The following is a 21,225-nucleotide window of genomic DNA, read 5'->3' as shown; positions in this document are numbered from 1 at the left end:
CCTGAAGCGAATAGAGTGACGGAGTCTTACCAGGAGATTTTAGAGTCAGTAAAAGACAGATTGGCTAAAGCGCAAGAGGCCTACACTGGACAGGCCAATAAAGACAGAAGGGATATGAAGTTTTCGGAAGGAGATTGGGTTTATCTTCGGATTATGAAGCAAAGGTTGAAACAGGTGGACAAGCGATGCCCAAAGTTGTCTTTCAGGAGTTTCGGATCTTTTCCCATCCAGAAGAAGATTAATGAGGTGTCTGCAGTTAAAGCTACCTCCGAGTTGGACTATGCACGATGTATTTCACGTCAGTTGGTTAAAGCCATATGCAGGTCCGATCCCTTCAGAAGTTAAAGACGAGGCGGAACCATATATTATTGATGAAGCAGAGGCTATGGTTTCTGAACAGATCCTTTTGCACTTTTTCAAGCATGGCTCAGGCCAAAGGCAAATTCAGTTCCTCACGAAGTTTCAGGACCGAGAGACCCACGAAGCGGTACGGCTTGACAGAGTTTTTCGAGGACTATCCGGCGTTATTGATGGATTATTTGGAGGCTATGTAGCTTCCGTCAAGTTAAGCAGAAGGGGATGTCACGTGTATCCCGCACTTGGATGCCACGTAGACATATCTGTACAGAAGGTGCAGGATCTGGGATGGTAAACTGGTCCCATGTGAGCAACTGGTCCCATGTGAGCCCAGTCCGGGACGAGTCAGCCAGGGATCCATCCCAGTCGTTCGAGGTCAGGTGTGCATTGTCCTGCACATGAGTCCAAGGTCAGGTGTGCACTGCCTGAAACTGGCCTTCGGAAATCTGACGGGCGGTGAAACAAACACTCGCACACAAAACTCTTCATCACCCATGGAAACTTGGAAAAGGAAACAAACAGGGGGAGCTAGAGTGCTCCTGCAAATAGTACAAGGACACTGATTGGCCCCAAAACGCAGCGGCGTCCTTTGCGGTATTTCTTTACTTGAACAAAAATTTGAGTACATATTACAACTTGTAGAATCCTCTACCAATAGGATCCCTTATAGCTTTCACCCAGGACTTTCAAATAAGAACTCTCGTTATTACAGCAAAGCATTTCATAGAGAAGGCACACTTGTACGACACCTCCCTGCTTGAAAGGGTCTTCTCCATCATGGATCCCATAAACCCTTTCCCAAACAGCAGTAGGGCTGTACCAAACCACATGTCCTTCCCTATAGTCACAGCTTGCATGTAACCTGAAGAAAACTATAACCTGTTCACATGAATCCAAAGACATGTTCTCCATATGAAACCAAGACCTGTATCTGATAAACCATCGACCTGTATCCATAAACCATAGGCCTGTTTCCTCGTTACCAAAAGTCCTGTTTCTTCTCGAAAAACCAATGTCCTGTTTCCATGAGAAAAAACATATGCACCATCCAATCACGGTGCCAAAAACCTAGAGAGAGAAAGATAGAGGAAGTGGCAATCCCTGAATACACATAAGTTCGAGACGAAGAGCAACACATCTCTTCCAAGAACATCATCCTGTGCATCTTGATCCTCTGTATCCCAATCTCGTAAACAAGGCCTGCAATCCATGAAGAGAGAGAGAGAGAGAGAGAGAGAGAAAAAGGTCTCTCGGCTGTGTATTCCTTGCAATCCCACTTGCTTGCGAAGAGAGAGAGAAACCCCTTGGCTGTTAGCCCCTCGGTGCCTCCTTCAGCTTGCCTCCTTCCAAGAGAGAGATAGAGTCGTGCTTTTCAGCCCAACAGTTACCTTGACATGTCTCTACTGGCTGCTTCCACACACGCAACCGCCAACACCCGCACATGGCACTGCTCTACGCCACAAAAAGCCTCCCACCTGGCTCCTCCTTCTGGTTGTCCGTTGCTACCCGCCTGGTTACCGGTTGCTGGCTGTAGCCCAGCCGCATGGTGCCCCTCTGCTGGCTGCAGCCCGCTTGGCTGTAGCCCATGCGCGTAGCAGCGCCCGGTTGTAGCCCATGCGCAGCAGCACCCGGTTGTAGCCCATGCGCAGCAGCGCCCTGGTCTTTCGCACGTGCGCACAGCAGCGCCGACTCCATATGGCGACCTGCCCAACGATAATCACCACCCGGCACTCCCGCTAACCACACGACGACCACCTCCCATCACATGGCCACCCTTCGCCTTTTTATAAAGAGGCGATTCGCTTTCTCAAAAACGCCAAAAGCAATATAGCAAAAACGCATACAAATAAAAAATAATATTTTAAACCTTCAAAGGTTATTAAACCTCAAACTTTAAAAATCCCTTTTGTCTCCCTTTCCCACTTGGGCTGGCCACCATATATGGGTTTCCTTTTTATATCCAAACTGTTGCTTGTTCACACTGACCATTCCGTGCCCGTGCCCACCTGCTTGTTGTCCGGAGGGAAAAAAACACAGGGTCGTAACACTGTCTTGCACATGAAATGCCAGTCCGCGCTGTGACTCTCCCTCTGGAATGATGTCAGTGATTCTGTGTATCTGGTATGGTATTGGATGCCAGATCATTGTGTAGATAGTTAGGGTTTGCTTATAGGAAAGGGTCCAGCCCATAGGGCTACCCCAAGTACTTGTGTGGGCATGGGGACAGGGTAAACCACCCCCATGAGGGCCAGGAAGGCCCTCGCTGTACCCAGCAGCCATGGGAGGGCCATAGGAATGCTTTAGGACAGTCCTAGGGCTTTTGCAAGAGTAACCAACTGGTTATCCAGTCCTAGGGGATTGTAAGGGCAAGTATAGGGCAGCCTATACAGGCTGCCTAGGCTCCAAACAGCATTCAGACAGTGCCCAAGCCTATTTGAATCTAGGCGCCTAGTGCCCAGCCATCAAGGGAGTGATGCGCAGCTTTTATTTGATTTTATTCAGCATTTATTGCTGTTTATTCCAGTCGTGGGCAAAAATATAGTCAGAAATATAGTCAGCTGCCTGGATAATAGCTGGCTGACTGCCTTTTATTGGTAGTGTGACATGAAAAATTGATATCTTTCATTTTCAATTTTGTGCATATTTTGATGGTTTCTCAATGGTAATAAGGTGGAAGCTTGTCCAAGAAGATTGCGGCGCCCACAATGGAATAACGGCGTGGTGATGCGGCGGCTTGGCGGCTACCCTGATAACAACATTCTATCTTCAAATATAATGGTTTTACTTGATTTAGGATGCACACATTGTAAATGCCACAAGTATGCTTGATAAATACTTTGGTATGGTAGATAGGCTAGTGATGTGGAAAATAAAAGTGGACCTTCATGCTCACATGGATTTTAATTGTATTATTAATATGGTATTCACCATAAGGCTACAAGTTGGGGAGTGTGGAAGGCATGTGGAGGAGTGTGTGTAGGTGCATAATTGGGAAAGATTCTTCTAGAATGCCTACATGGAATAGGAGAATTCCACCATGTGTAAGTGGGATCTCCACCTACATGCCACTTAGACTTGGCTATTATCTCATCACACTTTCAAAGTCAAAAAGTCTTCAATTTAATAATCAAATAGAAGACTTAGCCTAAGAGGACAATTGATGGTGACATCTACTCTTATGTCACTGAAGGGTTGAAGATTTTTATGTTGTAATTTGTAACAATGGAAGAGAGGGTGATTCTCCACCTATAAAAGGAGCCCTCCTCTCCCTTTCAAATCAATGAATGAAGCCTCCTCAATTGAGTATTTTGTGTCATTGTCATTCTCTTATCTTTCAAACCCTTATTCAAACACTCTCTTTACATGTGAATATCTCATTTAGCATTAGCTCCTCATGCTTAACCCAATTTTGGACCTCTTTGATGATTCTTGATAAGGGGGATAAAGAGTTATTATCTTGGTGGGCCTGTGACTTCTCAAGGTAGCCCTTGCCTTATTGCCGCCCTCCTTTGGAGGTACGAATGGTTTTAGCGGTAATGAGCATGTGGAAAGACTTTGAGGACCATAGGTAAATCTTTACGATTGTCCACTGAGCAATGTTAACCCTTACCCTCTAGCTTGAATCATGAAGGAGATGAGAAGCAAGAGGCTATGTGAAAATTGAGGTTTCATGCAAAGAGAGGGAAGTGCAGTTTTGTGGTCCAATACCCAAATTTCAACTGGTAATTACTCATTACTTGGGTATTGATTTCTAAAATTGATCATATGGCTAGGAAGCTCTTTATATGCTCTTTCCACTCATGTAACTAATTTCTTAATGCTTTACTTCATTGATGATCAGAATTTCTCCCAAAGTTGCTAACTTTTAGGCGAATTTTGGCAGTTTTATAGTCTTGTAGTAAAATGCTCATAACTTTTCGCTCGGTTGTCCGTTTTTGAAAGTTTTTATATGGGTACGAAGCTCTCTTCAAGCTCTACGCATCTATGTAATCCTCTTTTGCACAGCCTATATGGATTTAAAACTGCAATTCTCTGTGTATCTCTATTTTTATAGACTTTTGGCCATTTTTTCTTCTTAATAATGATTAATTCCTCTTAATCTCTTATCAAAAGGCCAATCCCATGTGTCTTATCCTCTTGTAAGTGATTGCTATATTCATTTGCTTTAATATGTTCCGTCCAAATCGCCCAATTCGAACGGATGAACCTTACCAACATTCCCCGTATGTTTCTGTTCACATAATCCTGAATCGGAAGATTTTCTTTCAACAAAGAATTGCCCTCTTGTTTGGAGCTGCCAGACTGGTAAAAATTCTTGCTTCTCCGGAGCCTTTTATCTTTCCTTCCATGAATTATGATCTCACCTTTGATGTGTATATCTTTATCTTAACCTAGGGAGAGAAAGGGAGGTGAGGAGGCTGTGAGGTTTCATACAAGTGTGTTTTGATTCTAAGAAGTGACCGAAGTCCAAATCCCAACTTCGTGTCACATCTTTTGGTGGAGTTGACGGGCAAGTTTTACTTAGAATTATTCTATTTTAACCTCAAGGTCCCGTATGATTAAAGAAAAATTATTTTGAAAAAAGTAAATTTCCCTTGTCGCTACTCATTTTTTGGTGTAAGATGTACAACATTCCGGTGTTCCATGGATCGGAAGGAGAAGACCCGGGGAGTTATCTCCGAGAGTTTAACCGAGCATGTCGCTTGACGGGTTGGTCTATGAAGGAGAGGGCAGAAATACTTCCAGATTTCTTGGAGGGTGTGACCTTAACTTGACACGAGGCTTTGCCAGAGGAGTCCAAGAATGATTGGGAAAGGTTGACCAAAGCAATGAAGGAGAGATTTGGGACAGCGGAGTCACCAAATGCTTTACTATTGCAATTGGATCAAATTTTCCAAAAGGAAGGAGAGTCAGTTTCTGCCTTTTCAGTGAGGTATGAAGCCTTATTCATCAAATATCAACAAGCTGTTTTACATGTTGTTGCTTCTTCTTCTTCACCTTCTATGGAAGATTCAAAGAGTTCTTTAGCAATGGAGCACCTTAAGATGAGCAAGTTTATCAGGGCTTTGGATCCCCGCTTGCATGGAAAAGTTCTTAGCAAAGATCCCACTAATTTTAAAGAGGCTCTTCGTATTGCTTTGAAGAAGGAGGCCACTCTTCATATTGAGTCCACATTTCAATCTTCTCCGAGTGTGCCAACCCCACCACGAGTAGAGATAGCCTCAATATCTCAGGTACACGCTCCATCCTTGGATCATAACATTGCACAACTTATGGCAGAATTTGCTGATTTGAAGTTACACTTAGTCAATGTAAGACCACCTAGGGTTCCACGAGTTGAGGATAAACCTAGGGATAGAAGTAGTGTCACATGCTATGAATGTCAAGAGAAGGGGCACTATCGCACCGAGTGTCCGAAATTGAGGAAAAGAGAGGATAAAAGTTTAGCACTTTTAGAGGAAACATGCTCAGAAGAAGAAGAGGAAACATTGATGCCATTAATGGCAAAAAGGGGTCGTAAAACTAGAAGCCAGGAAGAGGAAGAACAAGAAGATAAATTTGAAGAAGAGAAAAATAAGAAGAAGAAGAAGTCGTCTAGGAGAAAAATTGGACAATCTGACTTTCCTCTTGGACAAGGATCTCTTAGTTATGACCTCTTAACAGATCTTAGGGAGAAAACGGCACAAATCACATTTGGGCAGCTTTTGGCACTCTCTCCCAAGCTCAGAAAGGAATAGGGTAAGCTGGCTAGCACAAGGGAATCTAAGAAAAAGAAGAAGAGGGATAATGGGACTCCTATGGTTCAAAAAAGTGGATATTGATGTAGGAGATGATGTGCTTGTGATGATGTCATCATTGAGGAGCAAACAATTTCTAATGCATACATTGATGGAGGTGCGTCAATCAATGTCATGAGTGAAAAAACAATGAAAGATGCTGATTTAAAGTTGTCTTCTACTAACTCTCCCTATCGCATCAAACTTGCTGATAATACTAGGGTGAAAACCCTAGGAATTGTCAGGAATTTGGGAGTGGATGTATGTGGTATTTCTGTGCCTACAACTTTTCAGGTCATTGCTACAAAGCCTGATGCTAGGGCTTACCCATTGATATTGGATAGGCCATGGCTTCACCAAGTGAAGGCAATTCAAAAGTGGGAGACAGGTGATCTTATTCTACAAGGTGAGAATAAGAAGGTCCACTACAACATCAAGAGTCGTCGTCGCAAGAAAGTGGTAAGAGGTGAACCTTCAACTTCCGAAAGTTCAGAGTCAGAGTCATTCGATGAAGAAGAGACAAGTGGGAGTTTCGAGGATTCCATCTCAGAAGGGGAGGTGGAGGGAGTTGCATTTGGTCTTTCCCTGGGAAGGGATCGAGGGGATGTTGAAGACAATGGAGTCTTGGAAGGGGAAGCTTCTTCAACCATGTGCAAGAAAGGAGATGTGGACCTCACTAGTCTTCACCAACAGAATGAACTTCTTCTTGATGAGTCCATAGCATGTACTGAAAGGGAGAATTACTTAAAAATGTTGGATGGATTTCCTAACCTTTTTGCAAACAGCTACTCACAAGTACACCAAGTTACCCTAGTAGAGCACAAGATTGATCTCAAGCCCCAAAGTAAGCCAGTGATACAGCGGCTAAGGCGTTTGGGAGTAGTGCAAGCAGAGGTGCTTAAGAAGGAGGTAACTAATTTGCTTGAAGCTGGATTTATTTTTCCAGTAGAGAATTCAGAGTGGATTTCCCCAGTTGTAGTCACTTCCAAAAAGGGTGGAAAATGGCGTGTGTGTGTGGACTTTCGTCCTCTGAATGCATGCACAAAGAGGGATTATTATCCTCTATCCTTTCAGGATGAGATTTTGGATCAAGTTGCAGGTCATGAGTTGTATTCAGTGTGTGATGGATACTCTGGGTACTTTCAAATCCGGATTTGTGAAGAAGATCAAAGGAAAACCTCATTTATCACCCCTTGGGGAGTATATGCCTATAGGGTGATGCCATTTGGCTTGACCAATGCACCAGCAACTTTTCAACGCTTCATGAGTCAGGTATTTGCACCTTACTTGGGAAAGTTTATAAGGGTCTTTCTGGATGATTTTTGCATTTATTCAAGCCGCATGGATCACTTGGAAAAGTTGAGGTTGGCCTTGCAAAGTATTGATGATGCAAAAGGATGTCTTAATTCTGGAAAATGCCGCTTGGCCGAAGGAAGGTGGTTCTCTTGGGACATATTATCTCAAAAGAAGGCATAGAGATAGATCCTGAGAAGGTGTAGGCAATTCTGGCCCTCTCACCACCTACCAATGTACGGGAGGTAAGGAGGATTTTGGGTAAAACGAAGTATTACCAACGCTTTGTTGACATGTTCTCTGAGAAGATGTATCCTATAAATCTGTTGACAAAGAAGAATGTTTCTTTCCAATGGGAGCCCGATCAAATTTAATCTTTTTGTTTGCTCAAGGAATGCATGAGTCAAAGTCCAATTGTGCAGCCTCCTAGGTGGGCGGAAGACTTTTATGTGAACCCAAGTGTCTTATCACATTCAGTGGGTGCTATACTCTTGCAAAAGGGAGAGCAAGGGCGTATGCAAACAGTGTATTATGCAAGCCGACAACTCACTGATGTTGAGGAGAGGTATGGTGAAATGGAGAAAGGTGGTTTGTCTCTTGTTTTTGCAGTAAAGAAGTTCAGGTCATACTTGTTACCTCGCTCTTTTTTCTTCCTCACATCTCAACCTTCTTTACAATTCTTGGTCCGCAAACCCAATCCTGCAGGAGGGAAGTTTGCAAAGTGGATTTGTGAGCTTCAAGAATTCTCTTTCACTTTTATTACAGAAAACACCACTAGGGCCTCTTTTGCAGATTTGATTACAAGGAAGGAAGAGGAAGAAGGAACATGAGTATAGGAAGAAGTATATGAAGATTTGGAAACGCCACCAACTGCTTTCACTATGTATTTTGATGGAGCCTGTAGCCCTTCCAGGCAATGTGGGGCTGGGGGGATAGTTTTATTCGATCCAGAAGGAAAAGAGGTATGGGCCAAGGGTAGGGAATTTCCAAAGGCTATATCAAATAATGTGGCTGAGTATAATGCATTAATTTGGGGGTTAGAAGATTGCATAAAAGATGAAATTAAAGAGGTAGAGGTTAAAGGGGATTCACAATTGGTCATCCGACAAATGAAAGGAGAATATAAGGCAAGGAGTCCTAATCTCCAAGAATTGTATAAAAGGGCAATGGAGTTAAAAGAAGCTTTTGAGTTTTGTAAATTTCTGCATGTTAACAGGAAGGATAATCAAAAGGTCGATGAATTTCGGACGAGTTTACCATCCCAGGTCCCGCACCTTCTGTACAGATATGTCTACGTGGCATCCAAGTGTGGGATGCACGTGACATTGGGTCTCAAGGCTGCTGGCTGACTGAGCACATGCCTCCTAGGACTGGCTGAGTGGACAGTGAGGCCATGAGATTGACCCCTTTTGGTGGCCCATGGTGCAGGGCCCTTAGGTTGGCCATAAGGCTAGCCTATGCTCATGCACTACATGCTTGCTATATGCATCTTTATGCTAGGATGACCTCCATGCTCTGTTCTCCAAGTGGCTCTGTTCTCCAAGTGGTTTAAGGGACAAACACTGATACCTAAGGCTTGGAAAAGACCTATGTAGCTCGTGCTTGACATGTACATGGACTAGGGCTCACAATGGGCTCACAGTGTATGACAAATAAATCCCTCAAAAGGTTCTAATGCTGTACAAATAGGGCACTGGATGAGCTAGTGTGTCACATAGCACCTCTATGCATGGGTGCATGTGACATTGTACCAACCTTTGAATATAGGGGTCTTCTTGGCACTTCTCGAGACTCGCGTCTTTCTCAACTAGTTGGTGATGAAGGTGTTGCTGAATCATGAGGGTGTAGTGGTACTCTTGGCCTTCGAATGCTTGTGGGTACTTCCTTGAGATTGCTGCAGTGTGGTGTCCATGCAATTGTTAAGACAAATTAATGAAAACATAGGAGTGGATCAAACTGCCGTCTTCCTCCACCAACTGTAGGAAGGTTACGCTCTAATACCAATGTGTATATGTCACATGCGGAAGCTTGGGGGGTCTACATCATCCTAGAACATGCTTGATGCAAAACACACACAGAAGATAGAGAGATAGCTGTGTTTTCAGTATTTTCATAATGTACAAAAAGGTGTACAGCTCTTGGCCAGCCATAGGCTGCCTTCAAAAGGTAGAAATACCTAGTCTACATCCTAATCTATGACTCAGCCCCCTAGTAGACTGAATGAATCACAAGAACTCAACAAGATGCTATTTATAGCCATGAAAAACCCATCTGGATTGGTCAACCTGCTTTCGGCCAGGTCCCTGGACAAACCTCCTTCACATGTTGTAGCTGAGTCAGATAAATGTCCATTAAAGCTGGCCAACAGCCTCTTGGGTTCCTCCAGTGTTTTCCTTGCCCACACTTAGTTGTTGCATTTCTTGAATCATGTTCTAATCTGTTGTTTATGTGTTGCCCTTCAAGGATTAAATCGTGGGAATTAGCATGCACATGTCTTGCACATGACATCCCCCTCTGCTAAACTTGATGACGGGATTCCAAATTCTATTCTTGGATGATTGTCATCATCCCATTGTCTATTCCTAGAGTCTCAAACTTGTCATCCTTCCTTTCCTGGCAACCTTTTCACTGAAAACCTTGCCCATTCTCCAAATCCACTCCAGATCCGATGAAGATCTATACATCTGTTCCATCCTGTCCCCTATCCCTTCATGCCCTGTCCCTGAACACTTTCTCTGGTCTTCTTTTCTTGAGTATTGCACTCTTACTCCACCCCTTTGAGGATCATCCTCCCTTGGAACCGTTGCTTGAAAGCCTTTCCTGGTGTGCCCCAAGTGGCACCCGACTCATAGAACTACCATTCCCCTTGGGTCTTGTGGAACACCATTGATACCAATGTCACATGTGAAAGCTCTGGGGGTCTTCTTTCAGCCCTAAACACCATTTTGGAATATGCTTGATGCAAAATACACAGAGAAGAGAGAGATAGCTGTGTTTTCAGTATTTTCATAATGTACAGAAAGGTGTACAGCCCTTGGCTAGCCATAGGCTGCCTCGTAGAAATACCTAGGCTACATCCTAATCTATGACTCAGCCCCCTAGTGGACTGAATGAATCACAAAGAACTCAACGAGATGCTATTAATAGTCATGAAAAACCCATCTGGACTGGCCGACCTGCTGTCGGCCAGGTCCCTGGACAAACCACCTTCACATGCTGCAGCCGAGTCAGATAAATCTCCATTGAAGCTGGCCGACAACCTCCTAGGTTTTTCCATTAAAGCTGCTGTAGTTCCTGAATCAGGTTCTAATCTGTTGTTGTGTTGCCCTTCAAGGATTCAATTAGCATGCACATGACAGTACATACATACATACATATATGTATATGTATTAAATAAAGATGAATATAAATAAGTATATATATACATATATATCATGTACATGTAGATAAATATATGAGCCCGGGACATTAGGAGCTCTTTCTCTCACTATTGTGCTCACACTAACAAGCCTTTCTAAACAGTAGACAACTTAGAATAACATTCACTTCACACGAAAAGAGAAAAGACACACCCTAGGGGCTGGAACAGGAGGACCCCCTGCTTAGGAATTCTATATTCAAGAAAGTATATTTTACAAATACAAGTATGAGGATGCCTTACACTAGATTTCCAAGTACATGAAAACACATCAAACATAGCTCCAAACTTTGGCCTAAGGGCCAAGTCAAGAACCATCCATCGGATAATGCTAACGAGCAGGTGGAGGTAGCTCCCAATTATTTCAAGCTTGTAAAGATAATACTCTTTCGATAATAAAATACCATAAAAAGGGGAAGAGGGGAGGCCAAAATCAGAAGTTCGATTACTGCTTGCTGATCAATGCTTTAAAACGCATAAGAAACCAGTTTGTTGAAGGGTCCCCCTCCCCCCCCTCCCCCCCCCCCCCCCCCCCTCCCCCCAAAAAAAAAGAGAGCTAGTGATGTGAGACCAGTGTGGAAGTGTTGTGAACTTTTATTATTATTGTATCAGAAGTTTTGAAATGCTATAGCAAGGAGGTATGGCGTTTGGGAATCGATCCCCTCCCTACCTTCATTGCTCGTGATCAAACAATGATTAAGCACACATAATTGAAGCGCAAACATAGTAGTTCCCTGTCATAATTGCATCCACAATGCTCAAAGCTCCCTCTTAACTCATCTCTATTTGATTACTTCAACATGGACCCCTGCCCAATCACATAAGAGAGATGAGAATGTGTTTAGAGGTTGCCATTACAAAACCAAGGCTATGAAAGTTAATTAAAGACTTAGCAAGCCCTGCGAAGCCTACAAGGAGGCCAATTGTGGAACCCATAGGATTTGGGCAGAGGCACAAGTAAGCTCCCATTTGTGCAGCATGAACCAAAAAAAAGGAGAATCTGGGCTCCTAAGAGGTGTGTCTGCATTCTCAGCAGAGAGAGGACCCGTTGAAGAAGGCAGCACCAATTCTTCAGTAGAGATAGAGAAGAGGAGTCCAGGGGAGAGGCAGCCCATTCGCGTGGTCGTTGGCTTTGCATCAAGGGTCCATTGCTGCCGGCACTGGGGTTGTTGGCTGTTTATCATCCAAACTTCAAAGAAAAGAGAAGAAAGGCTTTAGATAAATGAGTCTGATTCATCTATTTAAGAATCTTTTAAAAAGACACAGTTATAAGATCCAAAACCTTTAAGAGTACTTAATAAAGGAATAAGCAAATGAACAAAGGGGGAAGAATGGAGGAGCTGAGTCGGCATAATGACTTGGCCTCCTGTGATCCCCCCTTTTCTGCAGGGTGGAATGGATGGTTGTAGTTCAAGGAAGAAGACAGGAAACAAAACAGAGGAAGAGGTAAAGGAGAGAGAGAAGGTTGGCAACATGCAGAGAAGACGAGAGCAGAGAAGGGGGACCTGTGGCTGCAGAGAAGCAAGAGAAAATGGGGGGGTATGCGAGTATGCGAGCAGTAGTTAAGAGAGACAGCTGCAAACAATGACAGTGCTGCAGGGGATTGTGGGCCAAGCTGGGTTGGTAGCAGTACCTATATGCATCTCAATTCAAAGCAATCCATTTTAGAATTTTCCTTGCTTACTGTTGCTGGTGATTGCTTTGAGCCCCTGCAGGATGCATGACAAGCTTTCTCCTGAAAGTTTCAATCGTAATGTATGTCTACAATCAGTTCACTGCTCCATATAGAGTCAACATCAATGAATGATAAACATGCTAATGAACAAAAAAGGAACGTCTGTTTTTGTGCTGTTTTTTATTGTGGTAATATTGAAATGAGAAATGCTGTCTGTGAAGCTTATAATAAACCAAATGCATGCAGATTTATTGGGGTCATGGGATTTATGGTATAGAGGCTGCTGCAAATTTTTACTTCGAAAAACATCCATCACTGTTAACACTAGGAGAATGTGCAATGCTGGCGGGAATCATACCCGCCCCTGAGCTTCTCTCACCTTTTCGAGATCCTAGCAGGTTAGTATGGAGTATTTGTGGGTTTTATGAGCCATCTTTTTTCGTTATGTATTTGTTTGGCCTTGAAAAGAATAGCACAGGCGTATGGCTGCTGTCATGGTCACGCAATGACTTGCATGACCAACTATAATTCTAATGGTTCTTTGATAGTCTTCAATTAACTGATTGTGTCTGGAGCTTTTTTTTTTTGGTTTTGGGTTCCTGCCAGAGGCAAGAAAGCACAAGCAAGAGCACTGCGTAGGATGGTTGAGGCAGGGTTCTTAGATACTTACTGTGCTGAAGCCACAGTCAATGAACCGTTAGAACTTGGTACCAGAGGTCAAGATGGGAAGCAAAGACCATGTAGAGCTCCTTTTTTTGTTGATGAGGTTGTGTTTCATCAGTATTTATTTGTGATCAGTGCTTTTTTCAGAGTATGCTGTTTGATGCTTCCTTCATGTTAGTGGGAGAGAAGGATGTCCTTTAGTATCTCTTTGTAATGTTTTTGTTTTTTGGGGCATGTTACCAGGTGCTTTATGAACTGAAAAAAAAATACGGGTGCAGCAGAGTTTTTGAAGGGGGCTTACAGGTATTGATCCACGCTCTAGCTAATGTAAAGTCAAATTCATTAATCATATCTGCTGCCTTTGCTGGGTTCAATTGTTAAATTCTGGTACTATATCCATACTTAGCATGGCAGGCAACTTTTCAAATTTACTGTTTATTTTTGTTTTTTGACCACCTCTAAGAGGAGGTAAGAGCCATTCTTGGGGGCCTGATAATATCGTCTAGTACCATTGTGCCCTTGAGGGTATCACATGCTAGCTCAAAGAAGTAATCTGTGAGGTAGGTGGAGTAAATGCGAAGATCAGCGGAGAGGTTATCCAAACCTCGGACTATGCGACGGGCTCAACGAGGATGAGGCAAAGGCAGCTGCTGTGGATGATCAGGGAACCGTAAGCAAGGTAGGTCTCCCATGGAAATATCTAGAGCATTGTAATAAAAAGGGGAGCTGGAAAGCTCTGTACTATCACCTCGATCAACATGGAAGGTAACCTCGTGGAGAATTCAAAGTAGGTATGGAAAGAGATGGCTCCCCGGAAGCTATGGTTGAAGCAGCTGTAGGAAGTGTGGTGACCACCATAGGTGTAGGAGGGGCAGTTGGGAGAGATCTGAATGGCGACCCACTTCCCATGTGCAGCGGCAGGGAAGTGGTGAGATTGCCATGGCCGGGGGGTGAGATAGGGGAGGGGGTGGAAAGTGTTGCTGGCAAGGATAGGGACAAGGTGGAGAGTGTGGAGACTGCTGCAAGTGAGGATGGTGGGCAGCCGGACGATGCCATGCCAAGAGAGACCCTTAGGGTGGAAATGGGAGTGGAGTGAATTTGAAGTGTGCAATATGCCGCCGGCACTTGAGATGCCACATGTCCATACCTGTACAGCAGGTGCAGGACCTAGAGTGGTAACTGGCCCCTTGTGAGCCCTAGTCTGGGACGAGTCAGCGAGGGATCCACTTTAGAGTCCATGGTGAGGTGTACAAGTCCCGTACATGATCATGTTAGGTGTGCATGTCCCGCACTTAGGGTCACCCTTTGGAATGTTGTAGAGGTGTACTGGGCTTTGCCTGGGGGAGTCAAGGCTTTTGTTGCATGCAAGTGGGCATCTAGGCAAAGGTGCAGCCCTATTGGCCACCCCATAAGGTGTTAGAAGCCTTGCCTACAAGGTGAGCAGCCCTTGGGGCCTACTCTAGAGGCCATGGAGGTGGCATGCCCAAGGAACCAGCCCATAGGAGGGCTGGGCAGCAAATCGAGAGGCTTAAGCGGCACACAACCCCAATCGGTCAGCATCAGGCCAGTCAGCCAGCCCATGTTTATCACATGCGAAAAGTGCCTAGTTAATGGTGAATAATCAGGTCGTGGACCTTTAGAAACAGACTGATAGCCAGATATGCAAACTGACCAGCAGTTGGGTGTACTATATAAGCAGTAGGCAGCCTAAGGTATTGTTACCTTATTCTTCTACAAGTGCTAGAGTCTCCAGGCCAGGACAGCCAAGGTATTGCTCTTTGCAAGGTGGTTGAAGAAGTAGGTCAAGGGCAAAGGTAACACTCAGCCAAGATCATCTGAGTAGAAGATCACTTCAGTCTGGGTATTTCCAGCCCAAATCGGTCTTTTTCTACACATTCAATAAAGCAAATACACCATCCTTGGTGGGGGCCCTTCAGAGGGTATTTGGGACCGAATCCTATGTATTTGTCTTCTCTCTCTCTCTCTCCCCCTCCCGCTGTGCCCCCCCCCCTCCCGCTGCTCCCTTCGCTCTTCGCTGCCCGCCTGCGCCCCCCCTCCCCCCCTCCCGCCCTGCCCCCGCTTCGCCCCTGCGCTGCCCTGCCCTGCCCTGCCCTGTTTCGTTTGCTTTTGCCGCCCTGTGCCCCTGCGCCGCCCTGCCCTGCCCTCTTCACCCTCCGCCTCCCTCTTCCCACCCACCCTTCCTCAGGCCCCCAAGGCAGCAACATAACTCTCTTCCCTACATGACTTGAACCCCCCCCCCCCCCTGTTGTTGCTGCTGTTTTGCTCCTGTGTCATGGATTAATTTTCAGTCCATTGACTGTGGGAATCTGCAAAAAGTCATGGCCAAGACCGGGTTTAAAGAGGAGCTCGTGAAGCTGGAGGAGAAGCTCGGCACAATTATCAAAGAAAACAAGAAGATGAAGACTCTTCCGTCACCGCAATCATAAACCGCCTCTCCAAACTCGAGAAGGGATTTGACAAAATCCAAGAGCTCGAAGAGAGATCTTCCAAGCAAGAGGCTGAGATTTCAGCTTTAAAGGAGGAAACTAGTGGAGGCCAAATTGCATGCTAAGAGTCAAGCGGCTGAAATCTCAGCCCTCAAAAAGGAGTTGGCAGCCACTTCAAAAAGCAATCTTGAGGATGGAAAATTTCAGCCCTCTTTTCTTGAAGAGCTGAATACCATCAAAGAACAAATGAGGATCATTCGAGAGGAGGAGGAGCAACATAAAGAGAAGACATCTTCATGGGTGGAGGTGATCACAAAGACACAAAAGAAGATGGACGAGGCGGAGAAATGGATCGAGGTCGCCAAGAAAGGGAAAGGTAAAGAATTGCCACCCATCCCCAGTCTCACCATCATCAACATGACCCTTGAAGAGGAGCAAAGGAGGAAGACCCGGGCCTTACATGTACGAGTGTCCGGTCTAAAAGACCGTGATGATGCGGAAGGGGAAACCAAGGAGCTCTTCTTTATGATGGGCATTGAAGCCACGCACACAAAGGCATGGAGAGTGGGAAAGAAGAGAGAAGGTAGTGGTGGCGAATCTTCTAAGGAGAGAGCACTTATCATTCGTTTCCCCTCCATGGAAGCAAAGAAGGACTTCTTGAAGAGACGTCCTACACTCAAGAAGACGGGAATATTTCTTGGAGATGACCTCACACTCTCGCAACTTGCCCACATGAAAGAAGTTATGCCAGAGATAAGGGCAGCCCGAGAGAAAGGGAAAGTGGCCTTCTATAGAGATGGTAGAGTGGTGATTATGGAGAGGCGCTCTTCATGACGGCGCGAGACCTATGGGACTACACTCAAAGTTGCTACTTGGAATTGTAATGGATCTCTACGTCTTGATGTAGGGGCTTTTGAGGATAGTTTCACTGGGAGGGACATCATCTTGTACTGTGAGACGCATCAGGCTCCTGGACAGTCCATGCCACATGTTAGTGGATACCGATGGGAGACAGCTTGTAGACAGGAGACTCGTTCAGAGCATAGAGGACGGGGCTCAGGAGGAGTGGCAGTATTGTTTAGAGAGGAGCTACAGCCACTGATACATATAGTCCGCAGAGATGAGCAGGCTAGGTACATGTGGGTTAGACTGAGGGCAGATATCTCTACATAGCTATATGCTATTTTGCTCCTAGTACATCAGTGTATGCATCACCTAGCGGGCAGTCTCCCTTTTCTATTTTGGATGATGACATTTGGGAGTTCTCCAGGGATGGTGACATCATTCTCCTAGGGGACTTCAATGCCAGGACCGCCCATAACCAGACAGTATTTTATGATCTATTGACTGAGCCGATGCCTTCATGTCCCATGCTATGAGGATAGCAATTGGCCAGCTTAGGGTATCATCCCATAGATTGAGGATAGAGATTGGCAGAGCTGAGTAGATACCCAGAGAAGACATGACATGTAGACTTTGTCAGATGGGGGCTGAGTTGGAGGAGCACTATGTTTGCTAGTGCCCAATCTACTATGAGATGAGAGGGAGATTGCATTGTCTATTCGGACCCTTATCCCAGATCATGGAGTACCCAGATGAGACGTGCCTTGGACTCTTCCTATTGGAGCTCAGCTGACACAGAGAGTCACTACTTAGAGATCCTCGCCCCCAACAACCCTCCTCTCACCTTACCATCTAGCCTAGAGGGGTGGATAGGGAGGCACCAGAGCCCATCATATGTTAGAAGTCATCTCCTGTCTAGTTTTATACACCAGGGCCTTTGCTGTGGGTGTGCCCGCCCTTATGAGGTGTTTTATCATTTTTCCCCACTCTCCGCATTTTTCCCCTATTTTTCCTATTTTTTCTGTGGCTTGGGAGGCAGCCCATTTGCTGGCCGACTGCTGAACTGTTCCACGACCCCATGTCTGAGGTGGCCGACTGCTGATGATCTGGCCGACTGGATGGTGTGCTGGTCGTGGAGTTTTCAGGGCCAGTCGGCTGCCCTACAGCAGGCCGACTGCTGATGTGGGGGCATATAAATAGGCCCCCAGCCCCCTTGCCACTTGTGTATCATACTCGGGATTTTCTTGTGTATATAGAGCAGAGTTACACGCCTACATCTCTCTCTCTCTTGTGCTGTATTTTTTCTGCATGCGTTTTGCTCTCGTGTTCCTAGATCTGGTCATCATCTCCGCTGCGTATTCTGACATGGTATCAGAGCCTAGGCTCTAGATAGTTCTTGGGATTTGTGTGAGCAAGAGGGGGACTGTTGTGTGGTTGATTGGTGGACCGTACGGGACTGTTTGGGAAGAGGAGAAGCAAGAGGACGGTGGGCTGATTTGCTGGACAGCCACTTGCAGGTATTAGTTCTTCTTTGTTCCCACCCACCCACCCTTTTCAGAGTACATCCCCGCAATGGCAGATCTGTTTGAGATGGCCGAGAGGCATGTGAAGATCCCGACACTCCCCACGTTCCTGGTGGACCGTCAGTTGGACGGGAGCAACTACGGCATATGAAAGGTTATGATGGAATCTGTTCTGGAGTCTTACGACCTCGCAGATTTCGTCGTTGTTGGTATTCCACGGCCGGAAGTAGAGGAAGGGGAGTTACCGTCGACCCGAAAGGACCGGGAGGCTCAGACACAGATGTGGGATCGTGTCAACGCCAGGGTTCGTTCGTTTATCTTTCTCAACTGCACACCACAGGTAATCAATCATGTAAAGCACATGACGTTGGCCAGAGGTATATGGCAGCATTTGGCTTCTCTTTACAACAGGGTATCACCCATGAAGAGGATTTCCTTGGAAGTACAGATGCGGGTTATGAACCCTGCAAAGTTGTCGACGATGCGGGAGCATATTAACAAGCTAGTGCATCAGGTTTGCAAGACTGGCGTACGGGTGGAGTTTGATGAGCATTTTGTTGCTCTCCGGGACAAAGCAACAGGCCAGGTGGTTTGGGAAGGCGGAGTGGAGAATGGACTTTACAAGCTTTCAGCACTCTCTCTCCCAGGTCCTCAGGGTTGTGATGAGTGGCAGTCTGGTAATGGCCACTCAAGTGTGATACGCTGCAGGTACAGGCTTTCCGGGACCAGATGGGGGATAGCTTGCTAGTAGATGGCAGCAGTTGGCAGGAACTCTCCAGTACTGATGTTGGTGGTTCTTGTGTTCGTCAGTCAGAGGAAACTGAACAGGTAACTTATGCTATGATGTCTCGTCGTATTCGGGACAAAGGACCTCCTGTAGATGAGGATGTTCTTTCCACGGGGACCTTTCGAAAAGCCAGGCAGGTGGCAGGTGATTACTTGCAGAAGGAGGTGGTTTCTCCAGGCTTTGTGGTTCCGGATTCAGAGGGGGTGGTTGACAGGTTTCAGAAGGCCTTGCGTGGTCTTCATCAGGTTTCCAGGACTTGTTTTTGCACCGTAACAGGTGTTGATCCTTGTGAGCAGTGTGATGCCTCTTTGACTCAGAAGCAGGATGGTTCATTGATCTGGTTGATGGACACCAGATTGGACAGGAGCTTCCTGATGAGGCAGTTGAGCTCATGGTTGCGGATGACTCTTTGGGAGGCAGGATTGCGTTTCCTGTGGTTTTTGCGGCATGCGAAGGATCATGGACTCTTGTACACAGGAGGGGGGTTGTTGGATGGAGTCCGACTCCACGGTTGAAGTGACTCATTTTGGGGAGGAGATCCGGACACGAGGAGATCTACTGCAGTTTTTCGGAGCAGTTTTTCGGAGCAGTAAGAGGCAGTCATCTTTTGCCTTGTCGCGGACAGAGGCAGAGTACCGGGCTGCTTGTGATGCTGCTTGTGAGGTGGTGAGGATGCAGAGGGCATTGCAGGTTAGGGCTTCCACTGGAGGAAGCCATGGTCATCCAAAGGCACTTTGTTCGTGAACAGATCGTTGCTGATGACATCCTGCTAGAGTTCTGTTCGACGGAGGACAGTACGGTGGACCTCTTCACGAAGTCGCTCTCCAGGATTTGCTCAGGCGGCACCCCAGCTCCCAGTGGTTGGTTTCACAGCCAGGAGTTGAAATGAAATGAAATGTTATATTAACGTCTTCAAAAGGCCATAATGACCTATGAGACCAAAAAGTTACATCATGGTGGATCTAATACAATGTCGGGATAAAAAACGAGAAAATGAAAAATAAAGATGATACTACTGGCACCTAGAAAATGAAACTGGAACTGGAAGGTAAACAGAAACCCTTATAGGGTGTGAATATAGTGAGAGGGGGTGTTAGAAGTCATCTCCTGTCTAGTTTTATACACCAGGGCCTTTGCTGTGAGTGTGCCCGCCCTTATGAGGTGTTTTATCATTTTTCCCCACTCTCCGCATTTTTTCCCTATTTTTCCTATTTTTTCTGTGGCTTGGGAGGCAGTCCATTTGCTGGCCGACTGCTGAACTGGTCCACGGCCCCATGTCTGAGGTGGCCGACTGCTGATGATCTGGCCGACTGGATGGTGTGCTGGTCGTGGAGTTTTCAGGGCCAGTCGGCTGCCTTACAGCAGGCCGACTGCTGATGTGGGGGCATATAAATATTCTCCCAGCCCCCTTGCCACTTGTGTATCATACCCGGGATTTTCTTGTGTATATAGAGCAGAGTTACACGCCTACATCTCTCTCTCTCTTGTGCTGTACTTTTTCTGCATGCGTTTTGCTCTAGTGTTCCCAGATCTGGTCATCATCTCCGCTGCGTATTCTGACATCATAGTGGATATGGGAGCTTATACCACAGTGCCCCTCGTAGCAGGACCATGGTAGTCACATCAGATCAGGTACGCACACTCCAGAGAGCTAGACGCTCTCGTCTCGTTGGACCCGACCACCCACAGCTCATCAGCCACGAATTCAGGAGATCCTGGCCCGCCATCAAGCAACTTTGAATTCAAGACGCACAGAGCGGAAGCAAACAAGCACTAGAGTGTGCTGAGAGAGAGTGCAAGAGAGAGAGATATGAAGCAACTATGCTGAATATACAGAAGTGATACAGTCCCAAGCAAGAGACATGAACAATCTCATAAGTGAGGGAGCAAAAGGAAGACTAGACTATGAGAAAAGAGGGAGGCAAGCCCACCTATTTATAGGTAAGAAGGGCTGGCCGATTGGACATCTGAACCTGGCCGACTGGACATGGGGCAGCTGGCCGACTGGGCATGAGGTACCCAACCTAGGAAAAATGCCAGAAAATTATACAAAAATAGGGTGGCCAGCCCACAACTAAGGGCCATGAAAAGGGACCAAAATGGCGACTCCAATGATGAGCAGAATTTGGGGATGAATGTGCTAACATTCATCCCCTCTCAGCACCAGATGCTGAACATACTCCGAGAAGCCAAAGATGAGGAGCCAAGGAAGCCTAAGAAATCGGCTTGGTGAACAAATCTGCTGCATTCTCTGCTGAAGGACAATACTGCAAACGCAAATCTCCAACAAGAACCCGTTCACGAACATAGTGATTCTGGATTTCAATGTGTTTCGTACGAGCATGAAACACAGGGTTCTTGGCGATGGCGATGCAACTCTGATTGTCACACCAAAGAAGAGTAGATCTGGTAGGAGGAAAGCCAAGCTCCCCCAATAATCTC

At 45.9% G+C, this 21,225-nt stretch overlaps 1 protein-coding gene across 1 annotated transcript in view; it reads left to right on the top strand.

Annotated features, from left to right (window-relative positions):
- LOC147621548 (uncharacterized) overlaps window positions 1-21,225 on the top strand; it is a 72,590-nt gene that overhangs the window by 9,648 nt on the left and 41,717 nt on the right. Inside the window, exons 3-5 of the mRNA XM_086824317.1 lie at window positions 12,767-12,918; window positions 13,127-13,286; window positions 13,427-13,486. Coding sequence (XP_086680443.1) covers window positions 12,767-12,918; window positions 13,127-13,286; window positions 13,427-13,486 — 372 coding nt within the window. The remainder of the gene's footprint in view (window positions 1-12,766; window positions 12,919-13,126; window positions 13,287-13,426; window positions 13,487-21,225) is intronic.

Source organism: Cibotium barometz, chromosome 30 (genome assembly GCF_041138505.1).
Source record: "Cibotium barometz isolate CiBa-2024 chromosome 30, ASM4113850v1, whole genome shotgun sequence".
Taxonomy (NCBI): Eukaryota; Viridiplantae; Streptophyta; class Polypodiopsida; order Cyatheales; family Cibotiaceae; genus Cibotium; species Cibotium barometz.
This window is presented reverse-complemented; position numbering and strand designations above follow the sequence as displayed.